Source organism: Nannospalax galili, unplaced genomic scaffold (assembly GCF_000622305.1).
Source record: "Nannospalax galili isolate Female #2095 unplaced genomic scaffold, S.galili_v1.0 scaffold227, whole genome shotgun sequence".
Lineage (NCBI taxonomy): Eukaryota > Metazoa > Chordata > Mammalia > Rodentia > Spalacidae > Nannospalax > Nannospalax galili.
The window spans coordinates 6808886-6825647 of record NW_008360303.1 but is presented as its reverse complement, the minus strand read 5'-3'; the positions used below and the strand labels follow the sequence as shown (position 1 = coordinate 6825647).

The 16762-nt window shown below is 35.8% G+C and overlaps 1 protein-coding gene across 1 annotated transcript in view; it reads left to right on the top strand.

Annotated features, from left to right (window-relative positions):
* The window catches only part of Pla2g4a (phospholipase A2 group IVA), a 177277-nt gene that overhangs the window by 120003 nt on the left and 40512 nt on the right, over positions 1-16762 (top strand). Inside the window, exons 8-12 of the mRNA XM_008824261.2 lie at positions 995-1131; positions 8421-8643; positions 9853-9967; positions 15749-15886; positions 15975-16067. Coding sequence (XP_008822483.1) covers positions 995-1131; positions 8421-8643; positions 9853-9967; positions 15749-15886; positions 15975-16067 — 706 coding nt within the window. The remainder of the gene's footprint in view (positions 1-994; positions 1132-8420; positions 8644-9852; positions 9968-15748; positions 15887-15974; positions 16068-16762) is intronic.

Here is a 16762-nt window from a genome sequence, read left to right as displayed (position 1 = left end):
CTTTCAATTCGCTTTTGGACAGATGAAATTTCCAGGTTATGGGTTTTTATGTGAAGAGAAATGTTGTTCCATGATCTCTTTATTCCCAAAGTTGATAAGAAGCTAAACTGAAATTAGAGGTGAGGGAATGAGGGAAGATCAAGACAGGTAACATAAACCCAGACCCCAAGATTTTTGGTAAACAAAGTTCGTCTTCTGTAATCTTATTAGAAAAGTGTGAGAACTATTTGACATCATTTATACACAAATATTAATGATAATAGGTCCAAATATTGACTAAAACCTTTTAACATTTTTTTCTCTGGTTCTTTGCCAATTGCAGTTAGGATTAACAGACACACACTTTATTTATTTATTTTTTTTGAATGTTCAGAATAGCTGCTTCGAAGACTATTAAAGCATCCAAATTTAGTAGTCATTTACTGAACAAAATTATGCTGATAGCATTTGAAGTCAGTCATACACGAGTGTGAGATACAGTTTGGCTAAGTAGTCAGTGATTTCTCTCAATGAAGATTTCGATTTCTAAGCGAGGCGCTGAGCAAGTTTAGAACTTTTTTTCTGATGGTTGTTACTATGATTATTGTTGAGTAAGATTTAATAATATCTGTTTTCCAGTTGACCTTGATTCTTAACTTTCTTTCTTTCTTTTTTATTTTTATTTTTTGGTCCTTTTGAGACAGGGTCTCTGTGTAGCCTCAGCTGGCCTGGAATTCACTATGTAGACCAGGCTGGCCTCAATCACAGAGATACACCTGCTTCTGCCTCCCAAGTGTTGGGATTAAAGATGTGCTCAACCACACCCAGCTGATTCTTAATTTTCTTAAATGAAACCTTATTTTCTTCTTTTAAAAAAACAAATATTACTAAAGTCTGAGTAACATATGCTCCTTTATGCTACCGTGATGAGTACATGTTGTAAAATTTGAGACTCGTGGGAAATAACTTTTATTATTTTAAGTGTTTGTATAATCTCTGTGTTGCTTTGTTGCAGGTGCCAGTGGTGGCCATTTTGGGTTCAGGTGGGGGTTTCCGGGCCATGGTGGGATTCTCTGGTGTGATGAAGGCTCTATATGAATCAGGAATTTTGGATTGTGCTACCTACACTGCTGGTCTTTCTGGCTCCACGTGGTTAGTAACTATTTTAATTTTATCTGTTTAAAGGTTTACAATTTTTCTAACTCAAACATTAGAAAAGAGAGATTTATAAAATTGAATATTAACTTCAAATTACTAAAATATTTGTGCCTGATGGCATAGTTGACTTAAGAATGTCTTATTTTAACACAAATTTCTCTCCAAGAATGACTTATGCCACCGTTTGCTCTTTCAAATTCTGCTTTTAACTTAAACTGTAGTTAGGACATAAAATGAAAGAATAGCCCCAATGAAGATAATTTTAGATAAATATGACAGTAGTTGAATACCGTACTCCACCCATAATTAATTTAATCTTCCTACAACTTGCTGATTTGTAGTCCTCCAACGAACATGTCTAGGTCTATATGATTCACTAGTTATTCATTTTCTTCTTTAGGGCAAATAGGATAACATGCAAGATGCTAGAGAATACAGGAGAGGGAAAGCAACTTTGACAGCAGAGGAAAAGCGTCATTGTCTTATATCTAACTGTTTAATTAGTCTTTTAAGTATATTTAAACCCAGCTAAACTCTTTGGATAGTTGTAGTAACCACATGGATAATATTCATGTCCTGTAGATTTGCCTCTTCATGAATATACTCACAAAGCATTTTCAAAGAGACTCTATATAGTTTTTGGTATATTTAACTCACATCAGCACACAGAAAACCAATGTTCTTGCTCAGATAACTCAAATAAGAGAATTACCATATCACAAAATGTCTGCTTCTGATCTACAAGGCTGTTTTAGTTACATAGCAAAGTTCATGTACCATAATATTATAGTTTATATGTCTACCCTTTAAAGTATCTGGGGCATTTTATCCTATGATAGATATAGGTTTCTTTATTTCCGGGCCATAGAACATCTGACTCATATAAGCCAGATGATTTGTTCAAGATCACTAGTCCAACTAGCTTTTAGGTCCCCAGTCTAACATTCTTTATACTAAATCACAATATTCTCTTGGACAGTTGTGCGTATTATATGTCATTGGTACCACTCACTAATGAACTGAGCCAACTGGCCATTTCTTACATATTATATAGAGTTTTTCATATAAATAAGCTAGAGGTGCTTAAATATTTTGAAACAGATTCTTTGATTAAGAACCAATAACTCAGGGCCACAACTGCCACCTTCTTTGTACCTCAACATGTTTTATCCCTTTTGAAGGGTGTAGCACATCATTATTCTTTTCCCTAAGGAAGGAGCAGGCACTTGCCTGTTTAATGAGTAATATGATGAAAAACTTGGACCCTTATGCTAACTCTCCTACTTACTAATTTTGTTGTTAACCTCTGCATGATTTTTGTTTTCTGCAGTCAATATTTATTAGATCCCATTATTGAGTAGTATGTTGCAAGAGGTCTACTTTCTTCAAACCTTCTAATAAAATGAAGTCTGGGTCTTGAGTACTGACTTGGGGGTTGAATTATATATAGTGGCATGGATTAGACCAGAAGTCATTGTCTTTGCCACAGATTTGGGCAAAGCCCCCTTCCATTTTCCTTTCAGGAATCTGAAAACAAGTCCTCTGAAATGTAACCAAGAGCACTTAAAATATATAGACATTTTTGTAATACAAATTTTGCTCTACCACTTATCTTTAAAGATTAGCTTTAACATTTCTATTCTAGTTTCATGAACTCCAGCCAATCTTTAAAGCCTTATCCTACGTTTTAAACTCTCTGACCACTTCATGACCAAATCTATTGCTCCATATTTTCCTTGGTTTCCTTGGATGAGTGGGGAACTAAAAGTTTTGACATGTGGTACACATTCTTTTGAGTGTTCCCTTTTGCTCTCCTTCCATCTTTTGTGGTTGCTCTCTCCTCCACTACTTACACCATTTGGCTGCTTAATGTTAGCACTTCTCCATGGCTCCCTTTGGCTCTATTACTTCTATAGAACCTTCTTTAGTATTTCTACAAACTTTTACCACATCAGTTATTGTAACTAAGAGTTTAATTTGTGGAGTCCTTAACATTCCAAAATACAATAAAGGAGAAGGAGGAGGGAGGAGGAGGAGGAGGAAGAGGAAAAGGATGAGGAGGACTCTCTAATAGATTCCACTCACAAAAAAAAAGACTTCAGAAAGGAGAGTCAAGTCCATGATGAGTCCCAGAGGGCAAGGGTTGTGAATTGAGGACAAAAGTTAAAAAATGAGAATATGAACCCTGAAAAAACTGTATAGTATTTCAGGAAGTTTGATCAGAAAGGGAAACAACAAACAGTCATTGTTTAAAGAGACTGTAGGGCTCACTTGTTTTGTTTCCTGAATATTAGAGGCTCAGATATCTCTGGAGATGTCTAAGGGATAGATGGAAGATAAGGAAGCAAAGGCCATAGATAAGATAGATTCAGGCAGAGACATTTTCCAACTAGAGAGCTCAAGAGAAAGTGTGAACTGTGGACAGAGGCAGCATTTCCTGAGCTACAAGAAGGGTCAGGGATGATTCATGTCAATAATTCTTGCTTGAGAAGGTTAGGTGTGAAAGTAAAAAGTTCAAAGGAAGGAATTCGGAAAGGCTTGAAAAAACAAATTACACTCTGTGTTGTGTAAGGTTTTGTATTCTATGGAGACGTGACCATTATTTGGCATAAATGAAATAATATGAAAATATCTGGAGAAAACCTGGACCTCCCAGACAGTTTACTGTGATCACAAAATAGAATTTTAGGTAGGGCAAAGCTTCTCTTATAACTCTAGCTGCCTTTATGGTAATTATTTTTGAAATTATTTTTGGATGATACTTGTGACTCATTAAATACAAGCGTTAGCCAACTTGGAGACTTGGCATGAGTGAATTGGGAAAGCCATGATAATGATTCTGTGCTCACCTGCCTAGGCTTTTAGCACAGCTCTCTTTCTTGGAAAAAACTGTTATCTTATAGTATCGTAAGGGATAATTTGATATTAATTATTGTCTTTGTGTGAAATTTCCCTTTAAAGGGAAATAAAAGTATCTTTCTGTCTACGTAGAGTAGTGCTATTTTGTTGAATAGTCTAAAATAAAATTTGAGAATGAAAACTTGCAAATAATAGCATTGAGAATTCCTGGAACAAAGTGGAGGCTCTTTTCAAGTCATACCAAATCTCATTTGAGAATGAGAATCACTTTGGCATATTTTTAAGTATAAAAATTCTAATTGTATATACTCAAGGATTCTAATTCAGCAAGTCTTAGGGATAGAGTCTCTAATGTTTTAAAATGTGGGGTGTATGACTTGAAATTAAGATGGAATAGAATTTGTTTTCTCTGCCATGGTATAGGTCTGAAAATTTTGCATTTAAATATATTTAGAAAGAATGCGGTATTCTATCATGTAAATAAATTGAAAATTGTAGATAAATATAGATTCACAAATTGGTATATATATGTGTATATATATATATATATATGAAACACTTTTATACTCACTAGTTATTTGTGTTTTATAGTTAGAGATTATGATATTTATTTTTATGACACTCAGTTTTAGAAACTTGATTACATCATTGGGAATCAAAATTAAGGCCTAATTGTGAAGTTATAAGTTGTGGTGATATGTGAGGGCTTCAGTAGTCTTAGATCCATAAATTCAGTTATATATGAATCCTGTTCTCGTACAACCAAGGTAACAAATAAAGCTGTTTAATCTAGAAGAGCTGCATAGATGATTAGTTGTCTAATATTCTATTCTTAGCTATCATTAAAACCAAAATCTAAGTCCTAACGCAGCCACAATTACATCATGGAAAGGATGTCCAACTCACCCTTGTGAATTGTAAGGAATATGCGTTCATAAGTGTTGAACAATAAAGACTCGGTGCCAATGGCTGAGGTATTCTAGGTTTTTGTGGTTTTTTTTTTTTTTTTTTTTTTTTTTAAGACTGAGGCTTAAATTCCCAAGCCAGCTACTTCCTGAGAAGGAAGGAAAGGTAGAGCTAGAATGCAATTGGATGAGTTGATCTATCAAAGAGTAGAAGCAGATGGTAACTATTTCTCCATGGGATAAGAAGGGAGCATTGGGCTGACATCTACATGCATTTTGTTTTCTTGAAAAGAGGTACACCTCTGATCATGACAAAGTCTGAGATTCTAACGACATCTTCCAATACAGAAAGATCATATCAAATCCTTTACACTTGGCTTTAAACAAAATCATTCTGTGATTCAATTGGTTTCTGACATGAAGTCATTGCTTTATTTCCTCGTATTTATACTGCCTCATTCAGAAAAAGATTTAATGTTTCTTGTTATAAAATAAAATTGAATTGCATACATTACATATGGAAATGAATGGAAGGAGAAAAACCATAGTTTGAAGTAAGAAAATGCATGCTATATAGTATAGCCTTTGTGGGCATGTGACACAAATTTAGAACTAAAATTTCTAGAATTCAGAGAAATTTCTTTATGTAGCAGATGGTGATTAACACAGAAACTCACAACTGGCCAATGTGTAGAGAACAAGAAGCTGCAGAGTGCTTATCCTTGAATAGGACACACATATCAAACTTCTGCTGTCCAAGGCTCAGGCAACATTTTGGAAGAGGGGATGGAAAGATTGTAAGAGCCAGAGGTGGTGGATGACTACAAGGAAACAGAGTTTTCCAGATGGGTGGTCAGTTATTCATATGATCTCAACAGTAGTGGTGACAGTATGTACAAGTCCCATGAAAGTTCAAACCAGAAAATATCCTAGCATAGACATGGGGAAATGGGTAAGAAACCTCAACACGATCTAAGGAAATTTTGGCATCCGATGGCTGCTGGAAGGGGAAGAGATAGTCTCTTTCAAATAAGGGACTCTTGATAGGTCAGCTAGGTTCCAGTGGGTTGACGCACACTGAAGGACACTGGAGACATAAATTAGACTCTATAGACCTTCTTAGGTAGATAGATGATAGATGATAGATAGATAGATATAATAAATAAATTGAGTGGGGGCAGTAAGGAGAGGATGGAATAGGGGAGAGACTCTAAATATCATTAAATTATATTGTACGAAAATCACAAAAATTCAATAAAATAAAATTAAATATAGAACAGGCAAAATATGTGAAGTTATATAGTACACATTTTAGCAAGTTACAGGTAGTTTTGTGGGAGTAGAATTAGTCTTGGTAGTATGTGATGATTTTTTTCTTTGGTTTGAACTCAGGACCTCATACATACCAGGCAAAAATAGTCTACCACTGAGGTAAATCCTCAACTATTCTTGGTAATAAAGTGAAGAATTTCTTCTTAGTGCTCTCATAAAAAGTAAGCTATATACTGAATATTTTCAGAGCTGAGCATCTTAGAGTCTCAAAAGGACATTTTATTTTCCAATTTTTATGATGTCCTTAAATATAAACCATTATAGCATCATACACATTTATTAAAACTTGTGTGATTATAAAAAAATCAGATCTTTGTTGATGTGAGTGAATTATGTTATACATTTTTGAATAATCATGTGAGTGGATGGGCATTGTGTCTTTCAAATTTTCTAGGCTGTACTGTTATAACTATTTAGTAATTGTAGCATACCAGAGTTCAGAGTAAGTCTAGATGACTTATCTGTACCATATGCTGTGGATACAGTTACAAATTCAATTTATATTACCAAAATCTTTTAAGAAGTTTTTCTTTTTTGTTGTTGAGCACTTTTTTCTCTTGGTGTCTTTGAATCCTCATTATTAGCTTATCATTTTTTTAAACATAATTTTTCTCAATGTGCTTACAGGAGACTCTGAATCCAACAAGAAATGCTAATTTATTATGAAGAAAGAATAATTTAGTCAGTAAGATCTAAAATCTTATAAATAGATTAAAAGTGTACACCAGAGAGGTTGTGGCAGAAGAATCATGAGTTCAAGGCTAATCTAGGCAACATAGTAAGACACTGTCTCAAAAAACAAAACCAGGGCTGGAGAGATGACTCTGTGATTAAGAGCAATGGCTGCTCTTGAAGAAGTCCAGGGTTGGGTTTCCAGCACCCATGGTGGCAACCAACAATCATTGTAACTCCAGTTCCAGGGGATCTGATGCCCTCTTCTGACCTTTGTTGGCATTGCATGTACATGGTTCACTTACATGTATGCAAAACACTCATAACACATAAAATAAAAATAAATGTAAAAAACTCCAAAATTAATAAAAATTACCAGAAGATAAGACACATTTTAAATTCTAGTTCTGTTATTGAGTATATGAGTCTGTTATTTAAACTTACCAATTCTTTCTTTCCTCTCCTCCAAAGGAGAATATTTGGAACCCATTGTGAATCTTTATGACAACTTAAGAACATTTAACCAGCACTGTGTTTAAAGTAAAGCAGATCTCAATAAGAACTGGAAGAGACACTATATCAGTATAATAGGCCTGTAGATTAAAACATGCTGATTTTTAGATTTGGTTGGATGGAATGGTAATTTGTACTTTTCATTGTATTTTGTTCTGTCAGTGCAGAAAGCTGTCCTTGTGCATGCCAGATTAGCCATCAAAACTGAAAATGACAGTAAATGAAGTTATTTTCCTGAACTGGGTTATGATTTATTAATGAAGACTATTTCTTTATAAGTAAAGATATAGTGCTCAGTACAGGATCTTCAGTACTAGAGATTTGTGTTCCTGGAGGGAGGTCAGTAAGGCTCGTGGTGACTTTTAGTATCACCAGAAGTGGCCAAATATCTGCTGACCAGCAGGCTCCATTTAACATGAAGACCTCATTCTTCTCTACGATTTTTCCTTTCAAATTCCTATTTTTAGGAATTCTGAGTTCTGCCTTGGGCAAAGTTTGGGATTTTCAGTAGTTGGCCAATGCACAGTTTTAAAAAGAAAGAAAATGTAGGAAAAGGAAAGAAAAGAGAGGAGAAGAAAGGAAAGAAAGGAAAGAAAGCACTCATCACGAATGCCACGTATCCACAGTAGTTGGATAGTACAATTTCTCCATGCAGATTATCATCACAGAAAGTGAGATGCATCCAGACAAGTCACCTTCCACATGATTCATAAGTGTTGTCATCAGTGTCTAACAAGTATCTGATAAGGATGATCATTCCTGGCAGACTAGTGGGCTGTGAGTCTTTCTTGTCAACTGTGAGAAATCTCATTTGTTTTTCTCCTTTGGTCTCCTCTACAGAAAATGCATACTCGTTCCCTAAATAAACTAATGCCTTCAATTATATAGATAAGTTAATCAAATGTTTCTAGTATTCTCTACCTTGTGGTGGAGAGTTCCTCATGTCTTTGGAGACTCCTGTGGAATGTCATTTATCTTTACTATGTTTTGATTTGCTTACAGGTACATGTCTACCTTATATTCTCATCCCGATTTTCCAGAGAAAGGACCAGAAGAGATTAATGAAGAGCTAATGAAAAATGTTAGCCACAACCCACTCTTACTTCTCACACCACAAAAAATTAAAAGATATGTTGAGTCTTTATGGAAGAAGAAAAGCTCTGGCCAACCTGTTACCTTTACTGACATCTTTGGGATGTTAATAGGAGAAACACTAATTCAAAATGTAAGCCATGGCTCAATCTGTAATCCTTTTAATTAAAGCAATGTATGATGTCTGACATGGAAGCAGATGGGACATTGTACAGAAACTCCTTAGTTCAACTTATTTCCTCAACAATGTATCCTGCCTGAGTACATTCTCCCTGAAAGATATTGTAATTCTGTACTTCAAACCAATGTTTGTCAATTTACTTCAACTATTGTCAGTTTCGATGTGTGGAGAAGAGATTTTATATTCCTTTTCTCTTGAAAGGTCACATTTTCACTGCCCATTCCCTTCAAAAACGGTAAAATGGTAATCTCTTTGGATGAGAGGTTAATGCAATACTACTAAAAGTAGAAGATGGCTGAAAGACTAAAAAGAGAGAGAGCTCAGTCGTTTCAGTGTATCCTGCTCTTGGAGAGGAAAAGAGTTCAATCCTCAGCACCCATATCCTGCGGCTCACAACCACCTATCATTCCATCTTCAGGGGGATCCAATACTTTGGCCTCGTTAGGGACCTGCACTCACATGCACACACCTACACACAGACACATACACATACACATAATTAAAATAAATAAAACTGGGACTGGAGGGATGACTCAGTGGTTAAGAGCAGTGGTTGCTTTTGTAGAGGACCTGGGTTCAGTTCCCAGTGCCCACATGGTAGCTAACAGCCATCCTAATTCCAGTTCCAGGGGATTTGGTTCCTCTGTGGGCACTGCATGACATGGGTTCACTTACATACATGCAGGCAAAACACTCAAACACATAAAATTAAAATAATAAATAAAAGAAAAAGAAAAGCAATAAATAAAACTATAAAAAGAATGAAGTTTGCATGGAAAGACTAAAAAAGGGAAATGGATCATAGGAAACAAATGGACTTGTTGGATAACTGCAGGGTGATATTTCAACTGAAGATAAAGTACAGGAGACAGAGGACAGTCTGTACCAGGGACTCAAGAGGGTAATTATTTTCCACCTCCATAGCTGCCAAATCATTCTGCAGTTTAAATGAAGACATAGTCCATAGAAATTTAGCTGTGTCAGAATGCAGATAACTATTTCCCTATAACTGACTCTTGTCATCTGTTCAAGACCTGGAGATTTCTAGAAGTAATAAAACTTACTTTTATTATAAAACTTTCAAGTGATTTGCTGACACATACTATTTTAAATAGCTTTTATATGTATTTAAAGTCATTTTGTTCTTTCTTCTGTGGACAGAGAATGAGCACTACCTTGAGTAGTTTGAAGGAAAAAGTCAATGCTGCCCGGTGCCCTTTGCCTCTTTTTACCTGCCTCCACGTCAAACCCGATGTGTCAGAGCTGATGTTTGCTGGTATGTTATCTGTTTCTCAGGATATCACCTGCAGTGGAGGTTACTAGTCATGTTATCTAGAGAAAAGACATGCATTTTCTGTAATCTAAGAAATGTTGAAAATATGGAAAATATTGAGCTAGATGATTTTGTGGTTGTAGAGAAGGTTCCGTGGAACTAGTTTATACCTGTTCATATAGGTTAGTGAAGTAAAAGGCAAATGACAGACAAATGCAGGCATGGAACTTCCCATTTTTTGTGACTGTTTTAGCATGCTTAGTGCTTTTAAACAATGCTTATACTTGTGACTGAAGGACAAAATGCCTTGATTTTAAACAAATTTCAGGGGAAAACACTTGTTTCTTTTATGGCTTCAGTTTTTTGGTGCTGTGAAGAAACATATATTCCTGTGGAATTCCAGCAACTACTCATATACAATGCAGTGGCATTGCTGTTTTTAAGAAAATAGATCTAAGTAATTTCATTTACATCATATCCTTAAAGAAAATCATGGATTAATAGATGTGAATATAATCTCTCTTTTTTCCTTGACTGAATACACTCAGGCAAGAATTCTTATCAGTGTTTTGCTTCACAGAAGGTCAAAAAACAAAATCTCAGAAATACTAAATGATTTTTACATCACCACATGGAAAGTATATAGCAGAGCTTAAAACTAATCTTGTAAATCCTTTGTTCTTTTAATAATATCATGCTGCTCTCTCTGGTTACTGTCCTTGTTCAGTGCAGTTTCACCAGGCTGGAGAGCCTAGCCCAGTTCCCCTGCTATAACATATTGTTCTTGTCTATAAGAGTTTATCATTTGTTTGGGAAATGTTCAGTAAATATTAGAAAAGCTGAGAAAGAATACAGCAATGCTAGTGTACACTGCGGCCAACCTCTTATAGCTTAAGTTCCCTCATCTATGAACAGTGTTTTGACAAATACATGGGAAAAATATATAAAAGACTTAAAACAATGGTAAGCCACAATTAAGTCTCCTGGACATTTTAACAATTCACATTGCCTCGTGAAAGTTGTGTGAAAAAAATAAGGTCATTAAGATCTTTCAGCTTAATAGGATTTTGTATAAGAAAAGAGAAGTTAACTGTTCGACTGTCAGGAGTGGAAGGGAGTCATAGAGCAGGAATCCATGGTAAACATGGCCTGCCCAGCAGCACTGGGATCATGGCTTTGACCAGAGTGGTGTCCATAGAGAAGACTTGAGACTTTATTATATAAGGAAAATAAGTATGTGATGAAACTGCTATTCTCCATAGCTATTCTCTTGGGGAGACTTACAAGTTTTGGAACTGACCAATGAATAGCACTAGTATGCTAGTCAAATCTGCATAGCTGAAGGAATCATCCTTCATCCAGGAAGCATTATGATAAGATCAGAAGAACACTAGATTTTAATTTGGCAGCCTTGCCTTCAAAGTTGAAATCCCTTGGGAATGCCATTTAATCTCTCTGATAACTGCTTCCCTCACTGTTTTTTTAAAAATATTAACCATGAGCTTTATCTTGTGGAGATATAACGGCAATTCTTGATTTATGCATAAGGATTAATATTATGGAGGCATAATTATTTTATTTTATTTTTTGCATTTGTCATGACCTTTCTACATAGGCAAGTGCTTATTCTGAACTTTTAGTTGTTAGCCATTGCTAAAGGAAAAATTAACTAAAATAAATAAAGAAGAAGCAATGTTTGGAGGCTAATGGGCTGGATTCCTCTAGAATTTTTTTTTAAAAAAAGATTGTTTTATCCTCAGTTGTAGGATGTGAACCTAAAGACTCACATCCTGGAATTTGCCTCTGAGATACTACCCACCATTAACCTTCACCGCTGTCTCTGTGATAGGGAAGGCCAAGTTGTGTCTACCATTAGTTATGGGGATTTTGTACCCAGATAAGGCATTCTATGATGCATGTCATAAGTGGTCAAGTAGTTTTACTTGAGTTATTAGAAAAGTAAAAGATAATAGAAACATGTCTGTATTTTATTGCTTGAAAATGGCATTTCAGAAGGGAAAAAAGTAGAAATATATTATATTTTAAAGTATCAAAGGACCCAACTAGCTTAACAGAAGTTTTATCAGTAACTTTGCTTTCTAAATACCAGAGAATGTTTTTCTTCCCTCTTGGAATAACTTCAGATGTTTTTTCCTTTGGAAAATTTTCAACAAATGAACATTAGTGTTTAAACCATTAAATATTCTGACTTCTTCAGTTTGTTACATTACTGAGATTTAAAACTGCATTTAAGATTTTCCAACAGTAAATAAATTGCATTTCCCGAGCAAATATAGACTCAGCATCAGAATACTTTATTATTTATTCATTCATTCACTTAGTTATTTTGAGACAGGGTCTTGTTACATAGCCAAGGTCATCTGCCACAACTTTCTCGGTTGTTAGGGTTATAGATATATGCCTGGATTTATGCCAGTTTCTATGACAGAAACCACAGGAGTAAAACACCTTGAATTTCTTACCCCCAAATTATAAACTCATTGAAGATACAAAAGTAAAACCTGGAAAAATGAATAATGTATTCTAGAATATAACTATCAGCTAAGGTGTGTAAATGTGTCATGGAACAATAAATTAAAGAGCTTTTAGCACAGCCATAGAAAACTTTACAGGGTGATTTAGCTTGAATTCAAGTTCAACTTGGAAGGTAAACTGGCATCTTTGGGTAGGAACAGCATGAAAATTATGAAAAAAATGTTTAGAAGAGAGCCAAAGTTTTGTTCTCAGAAATCACTGAAAAGAACTCCAGGACTTGTGCACATATTGATGAAGAATAGGTGTGCATTTAGGGAAAACTTTGTGCTAAATTTTGAAAAGATTTGATTTCCAGATGTCTTTGATTTTTATGATAATGGGAAATATTTAATGCTTGAGAGCTGAGAAATTAAATTACTGGGTCGTATTTTCGAAAACTGTCCTTTAGTAGCAATGGAGAGAGGCTGGAAAGGAAAGAAACTGGTAGAAAATGTCACCATTTTGTAGTCCTGGGATTAAAGAAAGGAAAGAATGGATGGATGTGAAAGGCCAGTGGGATGTAATGACAGATTACAGGGAGTAAAAGAGAGGTTTCAGAAACAAACAAACAAAAACAAACAATTATCTGGGCTGTGATAGTGTAGTTTACCAAAATAGTTAAGATGGAGAGGAGGGGAGTGATGATTTTAACTCAGGCAAGGATAGTGGGAGGTGATGATGGAACATCTGAGTCTAGTGCTCAACAGGAAGTTGGGAATGAGCAGATGGAGATGCAAGAGAAAGGTTGAAGTTGCAATGTATGAGTCAGTAGCTGGGTAACATGAGGAGGTCTTCAGTGAAGGGACAAGGTAAATCTGAGCTTTTGAAAATGTTCTGTAATTACAGTGTGTAAACCTACAGTAGTAATTAAGCAAGGATCAATAGGAAGGAACATAGGGGAGAGGAAATTTCATTTTAGTTCCTGAGACAGGGCTATAAAATTTGGAGATAGGAAATTATAGTACTGATACAGGAATTTTCCGACTAGCCTCTGATTCATTGCTAGTCATGTCTTACCGACTCCACATAAAACATTCCACAGCAGATGCCTTTCTGATGGAGCTTAGATGTGCCATTAGTTTAGAGTCGAATGAACCATGCTATCTCATCACAACAGTAATTTCACAACTTCCTTCTTGAAGGGAAAATGTTCTTCTCTAGCCTTAAGTAAGGCTAAAATTCCTTTTCTAAAACTTTGACAACAGGTGTTTTGGATATTAAAATATTTTAGACTGTAAAGCTAAAATGTATTCTTATTTACATTACTGAATATCCCTGTGGAGTCTTCTAACCAAACGTCTGATATTTCACCAATAGATGATGTCAATATTCTATTGACTGGGACAAATAAACTTGAGGAGTGCCTCTGCCTCACATTTCAAGGCTAAAGGAGCTTCAGATCATGTTTCACCACCAAATGAATCACAAATGCTTGTGGATTTTGTCATTATTTGTGCTTTGGATGTTAAATTAGACATTTGGGACAAATTATCATTTCAGAAAGAAAAAAATAATGAGCAAAATAGGTCGGCAGAGGGTTTTGGGTTGAGAAGTGGGTACATGAAGTGGGACTTTATAGAGAATCCTCAACAATGACCCCAAACTAAAGATTAAGAGAAATCATGGAACAGCAAAAGGGAATAGGGAGTATGACACTGATGTGGAAATGACCTTGATGTCTGAGGAATGGCAAAAGGGCCTGTGTGGTAGGGTGGAATAATAAGAAATGCAACAGAAAATGTGACAGATTGTTTGGAGGAGCAGGCATATGGGGTTAGGCTGTCTTTCGATTCTCTGTGTAAGGAAAAGACATTGAAAGGCTTTCAACTGACATTGGTGCTCTGTGTTCCAAAGTTTATTCTGCCTGTGGGAAAGAGGGTAGGGAGGAGAGAGGAGGAGGAGGTGGTGGGGTGGGGGGCTGAGGAGAGGCATTTTAAGAAGTCATAGAAATCCAGTGAGAAGGTATGGACTGCAGGAGGGTCATGATGGCCTGATGCATAAGTGACATATCTAAACATGTCTAATGATAAAACCTATGGCACTTGATCTTTCAGCTATTATATTAAGAAAGGCAATTATAAGAGTGAAAGTAAGAATGGTGCCATAAGGGGCTGGAGAGATGGCTCAGCAATTAAGAACACTGGGCTGTTGTTGCAGAGGACCTGGGTTCGATTCCCAGCATCCACGTGGCAGCTAACAGCTGTCCATACCTTCAGTTCAAGGGGCTCTGATGCCCTCTTCTGACCTGCGAAGGCATTGCACAACACAGGTGCACCTACATAAATGCAGGCAATATACTCATATGCATAAAAAATAAATATGTAAAAAAATAATAAAAAAGAATTGTGTCATAGGGCAGTGTTAAGAAAGGAAGCCTAAAGGAATTGCACATAGGGAAAGTGAGAGTCAGAGCCCAGACTTTCTTTTTGGTTTTGCTAAGATCATAGATCAGTATTAGAGTGAGTGGTGCCATGGGACTATCACAAACATAAAAATAGCTGCTGTCCACTGAGCTATTAGAATGTGTCATGCCTTCCCCTCTGCCCCCTACAATTCTTAAGAACTCTAACCTTACAAACCACCTACTGATTTTATTCACATTTTAAAGATTAGGGAACTAAGATCTGGAAAAGATAGGTAATATATTGAAGCTGTGAGCAAAGTTAGTGAGCCACGGTGTGGACTTGATAGCAGGCCCTCTCCAGAGCTCTGTTCTTGTCCCTTGCATGGACCTTATTGTTCTCATCACTGTGCATCCATCCCTAACGCATCAGAATAATATTTGCATTATGATTTGGGAAGTGAGAATCAATGATTAATAGAAAAATTAAGTAAGGGTACAGAAAATGTCAAAAAAAAATTCCTTCCCATTTTCGTTGATGGCATGCTTTGTCAGGAAGAGTTTAATTTCTTCTGTCTCCATGGAGTTCATGCCTCAGAAGTTTTCAGTTTTACATTTTTTAGAATTAAGGTGGGCTTTACAAAAGATGTCTGTTTTTTTTTAATAGAAAAGGAATTCATTTTGTGCCAGTTTGAAGGATCTTTTTATATTATGCTGTGTTTTTCATCTGTAAGTTTTTCTTCCTCAACCACTACACAGTGCCGCATACATAAAAGGCATTGGTTAATGTTTTTACTCAATAACTTAATAAAATTAAATCAATCATGGTATTATTAAAGTCATTATTAACTGCTTGTGTCTATGTCATTTTCCTGTTAATGTTGTATCTTATTTCTAAATGCTTTCAGATTGGGTTGAATTTAGTCCATATGAAATTGGCATGGCTAAATATGGTACTTTCATGGCTCCTGACTTATTTGGAAGCAAATTTTTTATGGGAACAGTTGTAAAAAAATATGAAGAAAACCCTTTGCATTTCTTAATGGGTAAGTGATCAAAGGCTATCAGTCTTTTGTTTGACTGTTTTAAATGTAGGAGCATTTTAAGGTGTTCTCCATTTCTCTTTTGTTTTAGGTGTCTGGGGTAGTGCCTTTTCCATACTGTTCAACAGAGTCTTGGGAGTTTCGGGCTCACAAAATAAAGGAGCCACAATGGAGGAAGAATTAGGTACTGTAAAAAGTGCTTGCATTGGTAAAACCCAGCTACATGGATAGATTTAATACATATGTGGAAAATGTTTTATCTTTATAAGGATTTTAACTATTCTAAATTATCAATAATTTGGTTGAAACAACCTAAGTATTTTCCAAAAATCATATTTATTTCTTCATGCAAATTATTTAAGTACTATTCTGACATTAAAGTTGTGAAATTTCCAAAGACCATTGGTTCCTGAGGATAATTTGTATCAAGGCATTTCCTTTTCTTATTGTATTTATAAACATATTGTTTTTTTGCTGGAGAGTACTCTTTTTTTAAAAAAATTTGTTATTTATTTATTTATTAGTTGTGTATTGGCTTCATGAATATAAGTGCACCTGTGTTGTGCAATGTCCGAAGTGGTCAGAAGAGGGCGTTGGAGCCCCTGGAACTGCAGTTATGAACAGTTGTTAGCCACCATTCGGGTGCTGGGAACAGAACCGAACCCAGGTCCTCTGCAAGAGCTGCCAGTGGTCTTAACTGCTGAGCCATCTCTCCAGCCCCATAAATTATTTTTGTTTTGTTTTGTTTTTCTTTGATTTGTTTTGTTTTGGGATAGGGTCTCCCTGTAGCTAGCTCCTGCTGGCCTGGAACTTCCTATGCAGACCAGGCTGGCCTTGATCTCACAGGGATCTGCCTGCCTCTGCCTCTGGAGGTATGGA